Genomic DNA, 20590 nt, shown 5'->3' with positions numbered 1-20590 from the left:
ATTCTTGTAACCTGCTTTCTTCATGTTTTAATGACACACTATTCTTTCTAAATTGGATTTCCCAGAACTGAATACAATACTATAGTTCAGATTGATCTGGGTTACCACTAGGTTTATTATAACTTTCTTGGCTTTACGCTCCTCTTAATAAGGCTCAGAATCTCATATGCTTTATTAACCACCCTCTGAAACTGATATGCCACCGTCAATTATCTGTAGGTTCCTCTGTTTCTGCACCTCCTTTAGAATTGTACTGTCAATAACACATTGTCACCACTCATTCTTCCTCCCAAAAAGAATCACTTCATTGTCCCCATCTCTATTGAATCTATCAACATCCTACTCGACATTTTATCGATGTTTAAAAATATTGGTGTTCATAATACATAATTCATCAGTAGATTTCAAACTTGTGTCATGAAAACTGTTCCCATGTCAATGACATACATCAATGATAGCAAGGATCCCAACACTGACTATTGGGAAATTCACTTTAAATGCTCCACCAGCCTCAAAAGTGAGGCTGTTCAGTTACCTATCTCTCATTCAAATTTGCATGAATGCTGATAGTGTGCCTTTTCTTCCACAAACTCTTAATTTTGTTCACAAGCCTATAATGCAGCAGTTCTTCAAATACCTTCTGAGGTCTGTCCACACATGCATTAATTACATTACCCCGTCCAACCTCAATTACCTATTTTCCCAATTGATTGTTGGTTGGGCTTTGAATTGTTGTTTCAAAAAGTTTAACCATCACAGAGAACTTTTTTCCCCTCATTTTCTGGTGTATAACATCTGTGCTGTTGAAATTGATTATCAATTATATTATTCAACTGTGGGATAGGCAGAATGTGTTTTGGGTTGATGGCAATATCCTGTTGATGGAAAAAAGACTATCGACTGCTAACTTACTTTCACTGCTCAATATAGGCATTGCGGATCCTACAGCTTCACACACTTTAAGACCGAAAATCTCAAATACTGTCCAGCCATTTGTTTTTCATGCAAACTTAATAAGAAAATCATGCACATTAAACCTACCCTGCAAGCTACTGGTTACACCGATGAGAACATTGCCATATGTGTATCACATGTTATCATGAATAGGCCTCAGGCCACCACTTCCACGTCTGAAATTTTCCCAGGCAACCATAATTACCACAATGCTGTAATAATGAGTTGACTTGCCCACTTCAGCACTTTTATTTCAGTGAAACTAATTTTATATTTTAGTGTTAACTTTTTATTGGCAAATATTCCAAAATGTAAAGTATGATTTATTTTTTAAACTTTATGATTTTTCAGATTTTTATTTGCTTATACAAACATTTAGTTTGCTCTATTTAAAAATGTAATAAAAATTGAAGAATTAACACTGTACCTTACCACCAGGTTGGCTCTATGTAGGAATACTCCAATGAAAATGGCTGCCTGATGACATTTCTGTTACTTCAGACTTGTAAATTCCTTTGAGCTGGTATATTCACACTTATGTTAAAAGGTGAATTGTTTTCACGAGGTCAGGAATAATGAAATCACACCATCAGCAACCACAAACTTTAAGCCTTTGCTTACTCTTTCAACATATTATTAGGGAGGGCTGTTATCATCAACTGGCTTAACCGTTATGCACCCTTTTCTGTGGTATGAGAGATTTTTTTGACACGAGCAATTATAAGATTTACAAGCACAATACATCAGTAATGGCAGTCAAATCTTTGGAAAAATGTTCCCAATTTAGTTTCAGCAAGTGCACATTCTCCCCGTGTCTGCGTGGGTTTCCTCCGGGTGCTCCGGTTTCTTCCCACAGTTCAAAGATGTGCAGGTCAGGTGAATTGGCCATGCTAAATTGCCCGTAGTGTTAGGTGTAGGGGTCTGGGTGGGTTGCGCTTCGGTGGATCGGTGTGGACTTGTTGGGCCAAAGGGCCTGTTTCCACACTGTGGGTAATCTAATCTAAATCTTTGACTTGATGCACTTTCTTTAGAACATTAATTACATGCTTCAGAATGAGGAGCTTCATGTGCCTTCAATACACTGGGTGGTAAACCAAATATTTCTGAGAAAACGTTTGTAAACAGGCTTCAAATAGTTTCTCCTTATCGTAAACTTTCACAAATCGTTGTAACGATATATCACTATTCATGGTATTGTTAAATTTTGCAAAGAGTATTCTCAATTTACTTAGCGAAAAGTCTACAATACTAGTTACCATTAGGATAATATATTTTTCATAATTACACACGTAGTTACCTTCTTCCCCTTGTATCGGCTCTTCCAGCAGCAGTTCCACCATACATTCCCAATCCTTGAGAAGTTCTTGGGAGCTTTCCCATAAACTATCCACCAGGTAGGCAGCATGCTCATGCAACTGAAATGTTACAGTTTGGAAAGCAAACAAGCATAAGTTGAATTTAATTTGCAGATGGGAATACACAGTTTTCAAATTCTCCTTTTAAACGGTATGCGTTAAACAGCAATATTGCTAAGAGACCACAATTTCAGATGCCCCCCTGCACTCTCTCAAAATAGACCCAAGGGACAAAGATCTTCCAATGAAGATTGGAAACTCTATCTATGACATGCATCAGACAATAGTTTACACAATAAATTTTGTTTTTTCTGGGCCATCTTCCAATGGAGGATCCTTCAAAACTGACTCAGCACAGGAATCTTTGGAAGGAGCAGCATCCTCTTTCTACAGCTCTAGCTGCCACATTCCAGTAGAATATCAGAATTTAAATGCCCCAAAGCATTTTTTGAAAAGCTATGAAGAGAAGCATGTGTGCAAATGTGAAGGGTAGATTAGGAGCTCAATGAATAAGGCAAGTTGGATAAATGATGGTGACACAGGATTAGGGTAGGTATCAGAAGTGAGTAAAGGGTAAGTGTGGTGTTGAATGGGGTAATTAGGATAATTAAAGTGAAACTTGTGGGGAGGTGGTTGTCTAATGAGAGTGACTAGAGGGGTCAGCAGTTAAATCAGGCTTTTTGTAATCTAATATTGCCAGGCTAACTATTCAGCTAAGTAAATCTGAAGAGCCCATAGTCTTCAACAATAGCTCAGACTTAAGAGACATTTCCTGAGGATCATGGATGGGAAGCAGGGAAGTTGCCATTAGATGTTCAAACTTCTTGGGTAATTTCCACAGAGCCCTTGCACTGCAACACATAAGAGATCCCATGGCACATTTTACAGAGTATATCAGGTTCTGATGAGCCTGGATCAGACGACCTTGGCTAAGATCACAGTGAAACTGAAAGGTTGACTGGAATGAACATTGTACTCTCAGACATGAAAGCATGATCGATCTTTGCTTTAATTCTTAAATGCTTCAAATAGCCAGAAACAATAACTTTTCTAATTTTGATTAGAGCAGGAGGGAAAGACAAATGAAGCAGAGAAATGCTGCAAGTATCTGTCACTCTGACTGGTAAAAAGCCAGATTTCTTTCTAAAGTTTTGTGTCATTATGAATGAAATGAAAGAAAACTGGATTGTGCTACATCTGATTGTCTTTATACGCTTTGTAAGCGTACAAAAACAATTCAACAAAATATTATTTTCTTTAATATATATTTAATGTCATGAACAAACATAACAGCAAAATATGGCACTTAAGTAATTTGTAGACTGACATTATGGCACAGTGTATATTTAATTACAATAGTATTTCTGGTCACAATTACATGTACATTTTCTTGTGGTTAAATCCCACCAGTTTATTTCAGCAAGTTATTCCTTTGTTAGCTAATCCCAAATTTTCTACCCTCTAGCCACAAAGGAATCCATGGCATCAGGTCACCTCAATAGTATAAGCAAAATATTAAGACAGCTTTGCAACCTCATGGTCTTTTGACACTTTCTCAGAATTGTTGTATTACTTTCTATTAATAGGTCACCTTTTTGTTGAGTATTTAAATTCTTGATTTCAGAATCTTACCTCACTTTCTAGGAAGAAAAGTACCAACATCTTAATAAGATTTCCATTTGGACTATGCCTTCCTCTACTTTTAGCATAGGCTTCTTCTGCTTGTGGATCATGTCGACTGAACAACCTAAAATTTATAATTGAGATGTTGTGAAACTCTCCCACATATCACTGAAAATTGATTATTCTTTGTCCATGCAAACAGCAATTAAAAGGGCTTACAACATTGTTTCTAATAGGCCGATGTTTTTATGGTTCCCAAACAAAATTAACCATCTTTTTAATATGCATTTCAGAGGTTGTGAGGAAAAGATAGCAGAAAGCTCAAAGATGCCCCATAACATTTCATAACTTATCCTGTAATAGTTGAAAAATATGAAAAAGATATAAAAGAGAGATAAATTATTCGAGAAAAAAATCAAACCGATTTTGTTGAAAGAAAATGATGTATTATAGGAAATTATGTGGCTATGACCTTTGTCTGAAGCACGATTAGAGTATTGTTGATATGGCACTGTCATCCAGTTATAACAATCAATTAAAGTTAAAGCTAATAAATTTATTGAGTTAGCTGCTGTAGTTAGAAATAGCATCCCTACTCCAGCATCTGTACAAGTGGCTACTCCAGCATCTGTACAACAGCACTTATACCTCAAGTTTAGTATTACTTTTAAACAATGAAACGCACTAATCACCGTTGTAATTCCTTAAAAGTACCACCTCGTTATTTTCAGTTTAAATCTTTTTCCTCAATATTGCCACCTTGTGGACATTACCTGCATTTTAAAAATTCAGTGCTGCCATCTGCTGTACTGATTTCACATTGCAGGTAACAATTTTCAGGAAAAAACGAATCGTAAAGGAAACAAGCTTAGTTTCACAGAGCACTTCTCATGATCTCAAGTTGTCCAAAAAATTTTAAAGCTTTTCAACTCCTTTTTAAGTTTAGTGAATGTTTTTCATAAACAAGATCCCACAAACAGCAATAAGATAGTTATTTCACGTTTTTGGAGATATTTTTGAGGCAGTGGTTTGCTCAGTGAGTGAGCTCCACAGCTCCTCTGCAAACAATGCCACGATCCATTTATAGCCATCTGAGCAGAAATAAGAGAATCATATTCTAAATTTCATTGAAAAACAGCATTTCTTCAAGAATAGACCAAAATGTCAGCCTAAATTCTGCATTCAAATCTCTGCACAGGCGACTCTGCTGTAACGTATTTTTTCAGCGTGAATCAGCTTTAACACAATTGAAGAATTTATACTGAATTTATACGGTTATTTATAGAACATGAACTTTCCTTGCTGTATTGGCTATGATGCAATTCTGGCCCCATTAACTTAAATGGCGTGACTATCGCATGATTTTCTTATAATGTGAGACGGCACAAGAACGAACTATCATGTTATATCAGGACTGACTGCATTTGAACTTACAACCAGAGTCAAGGCTAACATTAATGCTCTAGAAAACTATTTTTAATGACAAGCCAAATTATAAAGGAAATACACTGCAACGACATTCAGAACAAACATTGTTCAGAAAACCTGATTGTGTAAAACTGTTCAAAACTTAAGCAGTTCAAATTTGAAATGCTACTGTATTATTCAAAAGCAACCATTCAAGGTGTTGTGGGATATTGCTCCAACCTGGCTTTTGGTCTGAGAAAGATGAATGCTGTTGCATAAATTTTAATGAAGTACTTGATATCATCATGTCATTCCATGTGAACACAACTAAACACGAGTCAGTCAGTCCAAAGAGGCTGACTTAAGTTGGTTGATAATGCACATACTTTTGAATACTAATAAAGAAGGATAAACAATGTACAATTGTGTCTCTTACTTTTTATTTAGGAATTCCCCAGCTGCCACAGCAACAGGACGATGTGCAGAATATACAAGGTGATACACATTCTCACAATCTTCATTGGATAATGCCTCCTCACTTCCCCTATAACAATCATGAAGCCAATAGGACAAAACGTTTATAATGCAAAACCGTAGTACAATTTTTGGATTAATCTATCAGACCCAATGGGGGCCAAAACAATATTAATTTGCATAAATATCTTCCACTTTGTCACATGAGCAAAATGCGGAGTCAGAATGTCCAGACTACAACATCAGACCTGGCTATCTAATTCTCACAATAGGTGAGCCAAGATTGGTGTACAGCAAAATGAAAAGAGTAACAACTTTACTCACTGCAATATCAAAGTGACCAATCGAATAGCTTCCACAGCAACGTCATACTCTTTGTCTAATGTCATGGATACAATACGATCCTAGAGAAAGAAATCAAAAACTCAGCTCAAGTAAGACAATTTAATTTAGCTTATCTAACAAATGCAGGGGCAGAGACATTTAAACAATGGTTAGCCCAATTTCACAATAACAGGTACTTTTCCACAATGTAAAATCAAACTAACAAATATGAATCATTAATCAAGATCTGTGACAGGTCATTTGGCCCTTCAAGCCTGCTCAGCATTTAAGATGATCATGGCTTCAGTGAGTGAGGTTTCAATTCACTTTGCTGGATAGGCTCTATATGCTGCAGCTTCCTTGTTGATCAAGAATCTAATGACCACTGCTGTAAAAATATTCAAATGACCCTGCCTCCATCAATATATTGGAAGAGAATTAAATCAACTCATCACCCGGTGAAAAATTCTCCTCACTGCCATCCTGAGATACACCTTGCTTTAAAATGGTCACCACCCCTCGTTCTAGTCTCTCTCATAAAAGGAAACATCCTTTCAGCATCTACCTCATCAAGTCCATCAGGAACTGGTTTGTTTTAATAAGATCACCACTAAACTCTTTCAAATTCTTCTAAACTCTCATGATTACAGGTCCAACCTTTCCACCATTCCAGCAACCAGTCAAATGAAATTTCTCTAATCTGTTTCTAATATATTTAGAACCTTTCTGAAATAAGTTGCCCATAACAGTATGTCATATTCCAAATATGATCTCATCAATGCCTTGCACAATCTGTAATGAAACATTCTTAGTTTTATATTCCGTTCCCCTTGTAATAAAATGCCATCATTCTATTGGCCTTCCTAACCACGTACTGTATGTGCATATTAACCTTTTGAGATTCATGTATCGGGCCACCCAGATCCTTCCCTACTTCAGTTCTGTAATATTGTTCCATTTAAATAATATCCAGCTTTTTGACCATGCCAAAGTGGACAAGTTCACACTTTCTTTCGCTATAGTCTATCTGCCCTATTGCCACCGACTGACTTGATTTATTTATATCATTCTCCAGTGTCCTCATGCCCTCTTGATTTACAACCTTTGAGACATCAGAAAATTCAAGTTCTTGCAAACACTTATGATTTTCTTGCAACTAATTCCTAAATTTCAGCTGCAGGAAGGTTTAAGTTTTCAGATATAACATTCATTTTAGATTTTTGGCCAGTTAAACAAAAGTACACTGCTCTTCGGTGCAGCAGTTAAAGTCATGCAATGACAGACTACTAAACAGGAGGTGCATGCTTTGTGGGCCAATGATGAACTAATTAAATTTATAACAGTTTAGTCTGAATGCCAAACACAGCTAGAATTCAAACATGCCAACTCCGTTGGAATTTAAACACTTGATAATTAAGACACTGAACCATTTTATTTAATTCATTTTAGGCGAACACAGCAATCTAACGCAATTGTAAATTAATGCTGCCCAACTGGTGTTTTACAAATATTTCTACAACACATCCTAAATCTGGAATGATCAGAAACTTAACAGCAAACAGCTTCTGCACAAGTCAGCTATGCTTCGACAGAATACAGAACAGAAAATTCAAAGCAAATTGTTCTTTCAAAAGAACCTAGTTTTGCTTAAAATTAAACACTAAACATTCAGACAACTGTAATATGAACTATATATTTTCTAACACATTACTGTGCATTTAAAACATTTTGCTAAGTGAAGAATCTCATAGGAATTGATTGCCAATGTCTGAGACAGGAAAAAAAAGGTAAACAGATACAAACAGGTGAGCAGCACACAGATGTCGGTTTTATAAGTAGCATTATATTGCAACCTTTTCAATTACCATTCAAACTTCAAGAGCTTTGTAAATATACAAGTAGCACTTCTCTCAAAAATATCTGAACAGTAACACTGGAAAAACAATGCTATACTGTTATGCTGCATGTTCCTCCACACACTCAGGTCAGGTAACATTTTAATGATAAAATGTAATTTACTGGTATTTCCTGTCTTAGTATTAACATACTGAAGCATCACATGACCCCATGCTGAAGTTACTTAGTCTTTCCTGCATCAATTTACATTCAAAACTGCAGTGTAAGGCCATAGAAGTGATGAACTAATTATGCAATGAATTAGTTTAGATGTGAACTGAATGCATTTTCCACAAATTCTAGATTTACAAGGTTCTAGAGCATATATTTGGGCATCAGGGTTTCTCTTTAATTTCATGTTTTCAAGTAACAAGATGGTAGAATTCTCAATTATTTTTCACTTTTTTCCATCAATTTTGGTTTGGAGCTGTGAACTGAAAGGTGATCTTTGGATTGTGAACAGTTGCTGATTTATTTGTTTTTTTAAACTGTAGTTTGTTTGACAGGTCAGCACTGGAAGTGAAATGCAGGTTGGTTTTTCACCATAGGATTCTACAAACTCTTTTGACATCGTAGCATGTTTAACCAGAGAGCATATGTCTGGTCACTGTCGATGTCAGTATGTGGAAATGGCCGAGGGGACAAGATGGTCAAACAAGAAGAGGCCAGAGTTTGAACTAGTTTTAGGGCGGGGTTTAGAGGCATAGAGCCATACAGCAAGGAAACAGACTCTTCAGACCAACTCATCCATGCTGACCAATTTTCCTAAACTAAACTAGCCCCTTTTGCCTACAGGAAGAGGAGTTTGACTGTTGATGCCAGAGCATGAAGATTTGAAAGCTCCCTGCTTAACCTCTCTTTATTAGTTACTGGAAATTCAGAGAATAGAAACTAAATGTTATGTATTACTGAAAATTTGTTGGTGAACTGACAAGGTGGCAATGATTAACTCCTTCAGAAAATCAATCAAGAAACAATCATACATACCTGTGGAACAACACATTGTGAAAACGCTTAAGTAATCTGGCCAGTTCTGTTATTTTCTTTTTTTTAAAATCTATCCTTTGAGTGTGTTTGTTTGTTATTTGTAAGAATCAGGATGAAAGCAATAACTATTGGGTTTTAAACATAGACTTTATTTACATTACATTTGCTTAATTCTGCTCTGCTGACATTAGTGTATTGTTAATAAATTATTAAGTCTTTGGTTTAAGCTCTTGCTTGGAACTGATTATTCACAAAATCTGAGACTGGTTATTCAAAAAGCCCGGTTAGGGGCCAATAAAGTCAATTTTGAGGGGCTTTGAAAGTTTTAATTCTACTGTGTTGCAAATACAGAGGGAGGGTGGCTGATTTGATTAGGCTGCAGCTATACAGAACTACACCCCACTCGAAATACTGTGAGCACACAATATCTTAAGATATACATACTGACCTTGGAGGGAGTACAATGCTTTCAAGGAGGATATCTGGGCTTAGAGTCATACAACATGGAAACAGGCCCTTCAGTCCAACTCGTCCATGCGTCCAGATTTCATAAACAGAACTACGCTTATTTGTTAGTGTATGGCTCATAGCCCTCTAAACTTTTTGTTTCCCTGTATATGTTCAAATGTCTTTTAAGTGTTGCAATTGTATCTGCCTCTACCACTTCCTCTGGCAACTCATTCCATACAAGCACCTCTGTGAAAAAGTTGCCCGTTAGGTCCATTTTACATCTTTCCCCTCTCACCTTAAACCTATGCCCTCTTGTTTTGGACTCCCCTACTCTGTGGAAAAGAGCTTGGCCATTCACGTTATCTATGCCCCTCATGGTTTTGTAAATGTCTGTAAGGTCACCCCTCAGCCTTCGGTCCAGGGAAAAAAGTCCCAGCATATTGTTATAACTCAAAATGCCAGTCTCTTTAATACCTTAGTAAATTTCTTTTGCATTCTTTCCAGTTTAATAGCATCCTTTCTACAGCAGGGCGACCAAAACTGTACACCATGTTCCAATATGGCCTTAACAATGTCTTGTACAGCTGCAACATGACATACCAACTACTGCACTCAATCCTCTGACCGGTGAAGGAAAGCATGCAAAACGCCTTTTTCACTACTATTTACCTTAGACAATACTTGGAAGGAACTATGTACCTGCATCCCCATGTCTTTGCTTGATAACACTGCCCAGGTCTCTACTATTAACTGCGTAAGTCTTGCCCTGGTTTGTCTTACCAAAATGCAACACCATGCATTTTTCTGCATTAAACTCCATCTGCCATTCCCCAACCCACTAGCCCAGTTGATCAAGATCCCACTCTACTCTTAGATAACCTCCTTCACCGTCCACTACACCACCAATTTTAGTGGTATCTGCAAAATTACTATCAATGCCTCCACAAGTCTCATCCAAATTTTTTAAAAAATGATGAAAAAAAGAGTGGAACCAGCACCGATCCTTGTGGCACACTGCTGGTCACAGGCCCCCAGTCTAAAAAACACTCTCTCCTACCATCAAGTCAATTTTATAACCAAATGGCAAACTCTTCCTGGATCCCATTTAATCTAACCTTACTAACCAGTCTACCATGCAATATCATGTCAAAAGCCTTGCTAAAATCCACGTAGACAACATCAACGCACTGCCCTCATCAATCTCTTTCATCACTTCTTCAGAAAACATTCTTAATCGGAGCCTCAAAATCTCTAGTCATTCCTACCATCCTTGTCCTTCACACTAAAATGAATATGCTGGCCCTGAACTCTCGTTATTTTGCTGTTGATATCCTCCCACTTGCCAGATGTCCCTTTACCTGCAAACAGCCTCCACCAATCAACTTTGGAAAGTTCCTGTGTATTATCAAAATTGGCCTTGCCTAAATTTAGAATTTAAACTTGTGGACCAGACTGATCCTTTCCATAACCATTTTAAAACTAACAGAATGATTGTCACAGGTCCCAAAGTGACTCCACACTAATACTTCTCTGCCTTATTTCCCCACAGGTCGTCAAGTTTTGCCCCCTCTCTACAGATCGATTGAGAAAATTTTCCTGAACACACTTAAATTCTTACCCATCCAAGCCTTTAACCATTATAGCAGTCCCACTTTATATTTGGAAAGTTGAAACCACCTATTACAACTCTATTATTCTTCCAGCTCTCTGCAATCTCAAATATTTGCTCCTCAATTTCCTGCTATTGGGCGGTGGTTTATAGCACTCTCTCATTAAAGTGATCATTTTCTTCTTACTTCTCAATCCCACCCGAAGTACTGACATGATGTTTTCCCTGTCTAGAAACTCCACTTCCCCTTTGCTCTCGCCTCTCCTTCTATCCTTCCAATATCATCTGTATCCTGGAACACTGAGCTGCCAGTCCTGTCCCTCCCTCAACCATGCTTCTAGAATAGCTATGATAACCCAGTCCCATGTTCCCATCCATGCCCTCAGTTCATCTGCCTTACCGGTCAAATCTCTTGCACTGAAATAAATGATGTTTACTTCATCAGGTTCAGGTGTTTGAACAGAGAATTATGAGCAGAGAATTGTACAAATTAAGCCTGATGTTTTTAGAATTTGGGAGATTAAGGGATGATCTGATCTAAGTCTTCAAGATAACAACAGTAAAAGACGGGTTAGATAAATGTAAATTATGTTTGGGGATTCTAACTTACAGGGTATAGTCTAAAAATGAGGACCAGATTATTCAGGACAGATACTTGGAAGAACTTCCATATACAAAGGGAGTGAATAAGGTTTTGAAACACTCTTCCTCAAATGTCAGTTGCTTCTAGACCAGTTGTTAATTTTAAATCCAAGACAGTTAAATTTTTGTTAAGCAAAGATAGGAGAGCTAGGGGCCAAAGGTAGGTATAAGGAGTTAGGACACAGATCAACCATGATCTCAGTAAATGGCAGAACAGGCTGAATGGCCTACTCCTGTTCCTATGTTGTAACCAAGTTCACAAAATCTTCAAACTGTATCCATTTTTGGAAAATTCTGAAAATAAATGTTAAAATATACTTTTTAATCTGACTAAGCTTTCAATCTCAATGAATGATGTCATTCTCACCTTGAACCTATTGGTGAAGAGTTCCAGTTTTGGGAAGAGTTCCTTATTAGTGTACAGTGACTGCAGAGCTTTAAGACATTTCAGCCTCACTTCACCTTGCTGATGCAAATGAGAATAAAAAATAATTAACTTGCATACAATTGTATAAAAACAATGCAAGAAAACAACACATTTTGCCTCTGGTCCCTTTTTCTTTACTCATTCATGCAAGGCTAGCCTTAATTATTCTTTGCCAACTGCCCTTGAGGTCTTGGTGGAAAGCTGTCTTCTTGAACTGAAGTCCATATGGCGTAGGTACAACTAAACTGATGGAGGAAATTTCAGGATTCTGATGCAGTGACAATGAAAGCACACCAAGACAGTTCTACATTAGCATGGTGTGAGATTTAGAGGAGAACTTGCAGGTGGTGGTATTCCCATGTGTCTGCTGCCCTTGTCCATTCAGGTGGAGGGGGTTGCAGGTTTGGAAGGGATTTTCTAAGGAGCCTTGATGAGTTGTTTCTGAGACTATGTCTCCTGGATCTGCACTCCCGACCATCCTCTCTGCATCCAGCCTGTCCAGCCCTGTTGGAATTTTATAAATTTCAATTTGATCCCTTTTCATCCTTCTAAACTTGAGAGAATAAGGCCCAGCTGAACCAATCTCTTCCTGTATAATAGTCCTGCCATCCCAGATATCAGCCTAGAGAATCCCCACTGCACTCCCTCTATGGCAAGTCCACAACTGTCAACAATACCCCAGGAATGGTCTCACCAAGACTCTGTTTAATGGCAGTAAGACATCCCTATTTCTGAACACTCATTCTTTACTTGTGCCTTGTAGATGGTGGAAAGGCTTTTGAGATGGCAGAAGGTAATTTACTTGCCACAAAATTCAAATTAAATACACCCAGAAACCTTTGCTTTTGTGAAATATTTGAAAAATAGGCTGACTTTATTTCATACACTTACTTCAATCATGATAGATAACATTAAGTACTGAAGAGATTGTGCATTGAGATAAACATCATGTTCTATTAGAGTGTGTCGACAAGATAGATCTCTTTTCACAGTTATTCCCCAACACTGCTAAGTATAATATAAAGTGACAAACCTTACCCGGTCATGTAGTGTCCATCCCACATACTTTAAATAACTGTCATTGAGAAAGGCATCACTGTAACTCTTCATCCATACACCAATTTCTTCAATACAGATAGCTCGAATCTCTGAAATTGCGTCACTAGAAGATATAGTCCAATTTTAGACTTAGCTTTCTATTCTGAATTTTCCACAAAGTTTACCCAGATTTTCTGCAACTACTTTTAAACATTTTATATATAAACAATTAGTATGCTGAACTATTAAAAATGTTGAGCACTTGATTATTCCTCGAACTGTACTCAATCTCCGCAAAAATAAATTTGTTTCAAATTCCTCACACACAAATCAAAACCTGGTTATAAATCAACCTGCACTGGTATATGTTCAAATTTCAAATGAATATAACTTGTTGTTTGTTTCAGCACTTCAGTAAAACTTCACAAGTCTTAAAAGAGATTTGGCTTCAGGGGTCTGGCGCGTATCGTCAGCCTTGGCAATTAAAAAGATTTTGCTTTTTTTTCCTGGATGAGTAGCACCCCTGTCAAAAGAGGTACTTTTTGTTGACAACATTTTAATTGGATTAAAAGTAGTTAAAAGAAACAAAAATGATGAGAGGTTAGTGAAGATGAAAGATATAAAGTTTTAGGAAAGTCTTCAAGTGAAAAGAATGGCAGATAGGCTTCTCGGGATGGAATTTTATAACTAAGGTGATAGATGGTTAGAGACTTGACCACCAATGGTGAAACAATTAAAATTGGGTTGCCTGAGAGAGATGACAGCAGTGCATGTGCTACGGCAGGGATTAGAGGCGATTACAGAGAAAGAAACAGCCAGGACATAGATGAGAATTTTTAAATCAAGATATCATTTATTTGGGACCCAGGTTAAAGCAGTGAGCCCAGGGATGAAAGATGATCAGAACTGGATGCAAGTTTGGACATGGATAGCAGAGTTTTGGATCATCTCAAGTTTACAGAGGATAAGAGTACATTGGAATAGTGAAGTTTGGAGATGAGTAAGGCATCAATGATGGTTTCAGCAACAGAAATGCCGAAGTGGGTTGAAATGGACATTGAATACGGAAGTAAAAATTGGATGGGTTTGAAAGTACATCCTGGGATCAAATATGACACTGTGGTTGTGAACATTTTAGTTCAGATTCAGACTGTTAAGATGGAATTGGAGACAAGGAAGCAGAATTTGTGGTGGGTTAAGACAATGATTCTTAATATCCTAATATTTAACTGTTCAACTGATTATTGCACATTTATAATTATTCAAAATTAGTTCTTAACCTAATTGTGCAGAAATCACTTACCGATATCTGTGTACAAATATACCCTTAAAAACAGAATTCATCATGTTTTCTATCTCATCTTGATTTTCTTGAAGCTAAAAGGAGACATAATTAAAACAAACTTTATTTGTTCAGAAATATAAAGTGTATCTTAGTTAAGTACACAGCTCAATAAATAAGCTGATAGCACAGTTATTCAAAGTTATAATCATAAAAATTGTTAAAAAGAAATATTTGAAACAAACAGCAAATTATAACATGTTAAAACTGTGAAAGGTTTAAAATGTGGTGAATGCTAAAATTTTGCCAAGTATAGCTTTCTGCTCAAGTTTCATCAAGTAAACTAAACAAATTGGTGATGAGAGAGAAATTTACAGTCTATAAAGCTGTTACAATTATGGAGGTTTACAAGATCTCATGCTTTGAAACTGCATCTTTAGATTTTTTTATATACAAGGTGACTGGAGGCATGAGACTGGTTCTGAACTTTTGAATGACAGTAAGCACAAATGGCTTGATTGCTAGTGATTAAAGAAGCTTAAGAACCAGAAACAGGGTAGACATTCAGCTCCTCACACTTGCTCCACTATTTGACACTCCCATGACTGAGCTCATCTCAACCCAAACTCCACAACCTTTCAACCCATCACTAATTGAAGATCAAGGAGTTGTTTGCAGTATTGGGAAAAAGAGAAGCTAATTGGTGCAGATGAAATAATGCTACCTTTTGGAGACATTGAGACAAGGAGATAAGTTGCACCCTTAATTATGAGTGGAGTAAAGGTCAACATAACAAGAAGCTTGAATGATCAGGTTACAGGTTAACACATATGCTGAGTAGGGTGAATCAGAAAATGGAAGAAAGGAGAATTTCTGAAGTTAGCTATGCCAATCATTTTGTTGTCCTCTTCCTCTGTAAAGTTACTATCTTCAATTTTCTGCTGAGTGAGCAGAGAAAAAATTACTTTGAGATGCTGAAAAAAATTATCCTAAAATCCAAAGGAACACCACAGAATTCAGGTCCAAACCAAGTAATCTGTGAGCAACAGACGGATCAATGCTGTACAGATAACTAGCCATCACTGAAGAATGGAGGATTACAAAACCAACAAACTAGTTTTGAAATTTTGAACCAGTGAAACAGAACTGCATTCCTCTGGTTATACATTGTGCCCTCAGCTTATAATGTTTGTGTGCACCATCACTTAAATCAATGCCCTCTCCTCAGATACTAGTTCTTTAATCTTGTTTATTAATGCAGTCATTTCATTACCTCTCTCACACTCTGAATGCTTCCTTAATACTTATTCTTCTTGAATACTGGCTCTTCAACTCACTCTTCAAAAACTGCTTCTTTTAATTTTCCATCTTCATTTGTGTTTGATAATTGCAGGCAATTTTGCAAACTACAATGATACAAATACACTGGGAAAAACTGACAAGAACAGAGGAAAAGTTGAAGTGAAACATGGAAGAATTAAACCATTAGAATTTCTGACAAGAACAACTTGGGTTTGGATAAATGAAGTAAACAGGGGAATAAGTATTAGATCGTAGAAAATGAGAAACCTTGAATCAAGGAATCAGTCGAGAGAAGTTTTAAAAGGAAGCGAGTAAAGTAGCATTTTAGAGAGGGAAAGGCAGATAAGATCAAGGTGGCTGGCACATACCATCAAAGTTGCAGCAAGACAGGGTAAGACACAGAAAGGACCAAACTCTGAAACTGTGCAAGAAGGGACAAAAGATGTTGCAAAACAAAGTAGAAAGGCCCCTAAGTGATTTGAAGATATGGACAAGGACTAAAATTTTAAACACACTGCATCAAGAAGAATACTAAAATGATTCATAAGAATACAGACAAGGAGCAAGAAAGACAGTACAGAATTTGATCAGGTGAGTTTTGAACAAATAGTCATTTACAAAAATTCAGGAGGGGATGTCAAAATAAAGGATATCAAGGAAATAGTCTCAAGATGAAAAATGCATGAATAGTGGGGGCTACAAGGTCTTAAAGCTGGAACTAAGTAGATTTGGTAACAAACAGCATGTGTATTTGAACTTCAGTTCTGGGAGTGCGTGCTAAGAATTTGTCAGATTGGTTCAGCCTGAGTGAGTTGCTGAATAATGAGATCAGTCAGTGACTATGGATGACAGTTTATGGTAAGAACTGAAAGCAATTTCCTGGATTTTGATTTGTTATAATGATGTTGAACATGTTGTCTGGCAACACTAAGGTGATGCTGGAATTCAGGGAAGTAAGGAATAGGTCGAGCTTACTATAAATAACATACATAAGGAAGCTGATTCCAGATCATGCTACAAAGAGGTAGCACAGTGACAAGAAAGGGGAAAAGATATGTAATACAAATCCTAGAAAGATCTAAGAACATCTTTGCAGGTTTAAAATTCTGCACAGCTGCATTAGGACAACACAGTAGTTATGAAGGAGATATTATGAGAATGAAATACTAACCACAAAAATTATAACAGAGATCGAGAAGGAATAAAAGACAACAATTTTGATTCCTGAAGGTATAACTTCATTATTTGGTGGAGTTGATTCATCGGTAAAGTGGAAGCGGGGTAATTTTGAAGAGTTGAAGACTGAGATGTATGGCACTGATATGTCTAAAGCTCAGAGAGGAATGAAAGTTTCAAGTTAGGAAGTAGTTAAGTAGAATAAAAGAACGCAGAATAATTTAGTTATATAAGTAGGGTGATTATGATTTTGGAAGTGAAAGCAAGTTTCCGCTTGTATGGTTTGAGGACATTGATTGGAGATAGAAGTGGAAAGGGGGAAAAAGTTTATGGGAGAAGTAGTTGTAAAGATGGTCTCAATTTTTAAATTGTGAGTTTCTTAAACCTGATTCAAGAAATGAAGCGAGGGCAGAAGTTTGAGGAAGTAGTTTATTATGCAGTATGGTGGCTTCCGACTACATTCCAGATCCCTCGAGTTAAAGTGGTTTTTGCTGAGTGGGGATAAACACAATGCGAGACGTTGTCAAGCTAAATTTGTACAAGGGTGGTAATGTTAGCTCTATGCGAAGTTAAAAAAAAAATCACACAATACCAGATTATTTTCCAACAAGTTTATTTGGAAGGACGAGCTTGCAGAGCATTACTCCTTCATCAGGTGACTTGTGGGGTAAGATCATAAGACACAATTTATAGCAAAAGATCACAGTACCATGCAATTAAAATGATAGATTGAACAAACTTAGATTGCTGCTAAGTCTTTCATCTTTTAGAATGGCTTGCAGGTTTCGATTAATTAATATGCAAATTCCAGAACTTCTTTTAAGTCACATTCTCGAGATAACTTAAGGTTTTATTTTTTGAAAAGTGACATCTCAGCTCAGACAACATACTAAAAGTATGAAGTTAAGAGTCTGCCTGTATCCCAACCGTGAGTCAGACTGGTTCTACTTACAAAGTAGGAATTTATAAAATGTTATATACATTGACTGCGTGCAGGTTGCACGCTTTTTGAGCAAAAAAGTGTATCAGCAAATACTATTCTACAAATGCAAAGTCAACCCAGAGAGCTGTATGTACATGTGAGAGACGGGGGAGAGACAGAGAGGGAAAGGGGGAGAGAAGAGATGGGGAGGGGGGGAGGAGAGAGACAGAGAGGGGGGAGAGGGAGAGAGTAGGCACGTGAGTGTTTGTGTTTGCTTGGGTGTGTGTGTGTGTTTGTTTGCTTGGGGGGGGGGGTAGGGGTGTGTGTGTGTGTGTGTGTCTGTGTGTCTGTCTGTGTCTGCGTGTGTGTTTGCTTGCTTGGGGGTGTGTGTTTGCATGTCTGTGCGTGTGCGCGCGCGTTTGCGTGTGTGCGCACGTATGCATAAGAGAGTATAGTTTAGTGGGGTCACCTGAAGTGTGAGATGAACCCGGTTGAGGTAATCCTCTTGGGTGTCCCAAAGTACACCTTGGAGAATGGTCACCCGAAGATCCGAGGCCAAATGTCCCTGACTACTGAAGTGTTCCATGACTGGCAGGGAACATCCCTGGTGATTGTCGCACTGTGTCCATTCACCCGTTGTCGTAGCATCTGATGTCTCACCAATGTACCATGCCTCAGGGCATTCTTGCCTGTCGCGCATGTCTAAACTAGATAGGCTATTTACTTTGAAGCTTAAAATGGTCCATCTACACCTGTTCTCAGCATCCTGGTAGCTAACCAATTCTCTATTCATGACTGCGTTACCCTTACACCATGAGCTCTTACTTTGTGCAGTCACCTTTGATGTGCCACCTGATAAAATACCTTTTGGAATTCCAAATTCACCAAATCTACAGGTTCCCCTTTTTACCACATTACTTATTACTTCCACAAAAAAATCTTAATAACTTAGTTAAACTTGATGCATTCTGCATGACTGCATTAGGATTTTCCAAGTGCCCTGCTGCAACTTCTTCAAGGGACTCTTGCTTTTCTTTTTAACAAATGTTAGACAAATTGCCCTATAGTTTCCTGTTTGTCACCCGCCTCACTTGAATAAAAATAAATTCAGTATTTTCCAATTAGGTGGCATTTTTCTAGAGCCTGCACATAAAAACTCTCAATATACCTGTCTTGTCCTCTCATTCTTCACAGATATGTTATCACTCATACACTATCTTCTTCACAGTGCTCCAAAGGTCTTGATCACTGTCTGATCTTTCAGCCATTTCATCACAAGATCAGTTCAAACTATCTTCACAGGTTCACAAGCTGAAACTAGGGGAGTGCCATAATGTGCAGTACTGGGAATTCAACTGTATACAACTTATACCAATGAATTGGATAAAGAACCAAAGATTTGATTGCTAAATTAGATGCTTATACAAAGAAAGCTAGTAAAATAAACTTTGATAAGGAATTTTAGCAGGATTTTAGCAAAGTGAGCAAAAATTTGGCTGTTGGGAGTATAATGTGGGAAACTGGGAAGGCAGATTAGTTAAAAGATGACAGTTCTTTTGTGTCTTTTTCATGAATCACAATGAGTAAGCATGCAAGTTCAGCAAGTGATTAGGAAGGCAAATGAAGGCAAAAGGGAATGAAGTATAAATGATAGTTTTACTACAGTTGTACATCACTCTGGTGACAGACACACCTAGAATACTGTGTAAAATCTTAGTCTCCTTAGTCAAGAAAAAAATATGACTGCACAGAAACATCGCAGGGATAAGTACACTATTGAGCCGTGGAATAAAGGAGTTAGCTAATAAGGAAGATTAGCTCAGGTTGGACATGTAATATATTGGCGTTTCGGAAAATGAGAGGTGATCCTATCGAAACATATACAACCTTGGGAAGGTTTGACAGTTTAGATGCTGACGGGGTGTTTCCTCTTCTTAACAAGATTTGAACTTGGGGAATACAGCTTAAAATGAAGATCTCTCTGAGAATTATTCGTCTGTGGAATTCTGTTCTCCAGTGAATGGAGGAGACAGGGTAATTGAGTATTTTTAAGGTTGAATTAAATAGATTCTAAGGAAACTACAGGAGTTGCAAAAAGAAAGGACACAGATTTGGATCTTATCAAATGGTGGAGGAAGTTTGAGGAGCTGAATGACCTACATTTGGTCCTAATTTATATGTTTATGTTCATATGTAGGTTGAACTTAAGGACAATAAATTATTCCTTTATATGGATGTCAATAGAGGGTAGAAGGGAAAGGCAACTATGTTGTGAAAGTTAGCAGGGGGATTTGGCAAGGAGTATCCAATAAGAATTTTAAGGAAAAGATATGAGGAATGGAAGAGAGAAATTTTTCAATGAGAATATTCTACCAAAGGAATGTGAGAAGAGGCAGAAGAGGCACTGCATGCGAAGGGTTTCTCTACTATTCAGAAAATTTGAAATGGCAAATGATGGAAATTATTTTTTTGAGGTGTGACTTGAATGTAAATGAACAGACTCTTCCTTTAAGCTTGGTTTCTACAAAATCTAAGGTGCTGACTGATCATTTCACAACTAAAAGATAGAGACAGCCTTATTTGTAAATTAATGTTCTGGTGACAACAGAAAGCAGAGAATGTGCGCACCAGCAGAACCAAAACTGGAAAAGAAACAGTTGAAAAGCTAAGTTGAAATGGTGGAGGAATTTGGATAAGTTAACCTCAAACAATGGGCAATTAA

The 20590-nt window shown here is 37.4% G+C and overlaps 1 protein-coding gene across 4 annotated transcripts in view; it reads right to left on the bottom strand.

Annotated features, from left to right (window-relative positions):
- The window catches only part of stag1a (STAG1 cohesin complex component a), a 210911-nt gene that overhangs the window by 24677 nt on the left and 165644 nt on the right, over positions 1 to 20590 (bottom strand). For 3 of the 4 annotated variants that reach the window (XM_072572882.1, XM_072572883.1, XM_072572884.1), the window contains 7 exons: positions 14490 to 14563; positions 13187 to 13310; positions 12089 to 12187; positions 6138 to 6217; positions 5776 to 5901; positions 3942 to 4056; positions 2252 to 2369 (listed from right to left, as the gene is read on the bottom strand). In XM_072572882.1, coding sequence (XP_072428983.1) covers positions 2252 to 2369; positions 3942 to 4056; positions 5776 to 5901; positions 6138 to 6217; positions 12089 to 12187; positions 13187 to 13310; positions 14490 to 14563 — 736 coding nt within the window. The remainder of the gene's footprint in view (positions 1 to 2251; positions 2370 to 3941; positions 4057 to 5775; positions 5902 to 6137; positions 6218 to 12088; positions 12188 to 13186; positions 13311 to 14489; positions 14564 to 20590) is intronic. The other variant, XM_072572885.1, reaches the window with a different exon arrangement.

Source organism: Chiloscyllium punctatum, chromosome 6, assembly GCF_047496795.1.
Source record: "Chiloscyllium punctatum isolate Juve2018m chromosome 6, sChiPun1.3, whole genome shotgun sequence".
In the NCBI taxonomy this organism is placed as follows: Eukaryota; Metazoa; Chordata; class Chondrichthyes; order Orectolobiformes; family Hemiscylliidae; genus Chiloscyllium; species Chiloscyllium punctatum.
The sequence above is the reverse complement of the archived record's forward strand: the minus strand, read 5'-3'. Positions and strand labels throughout refer to the sequence as shown.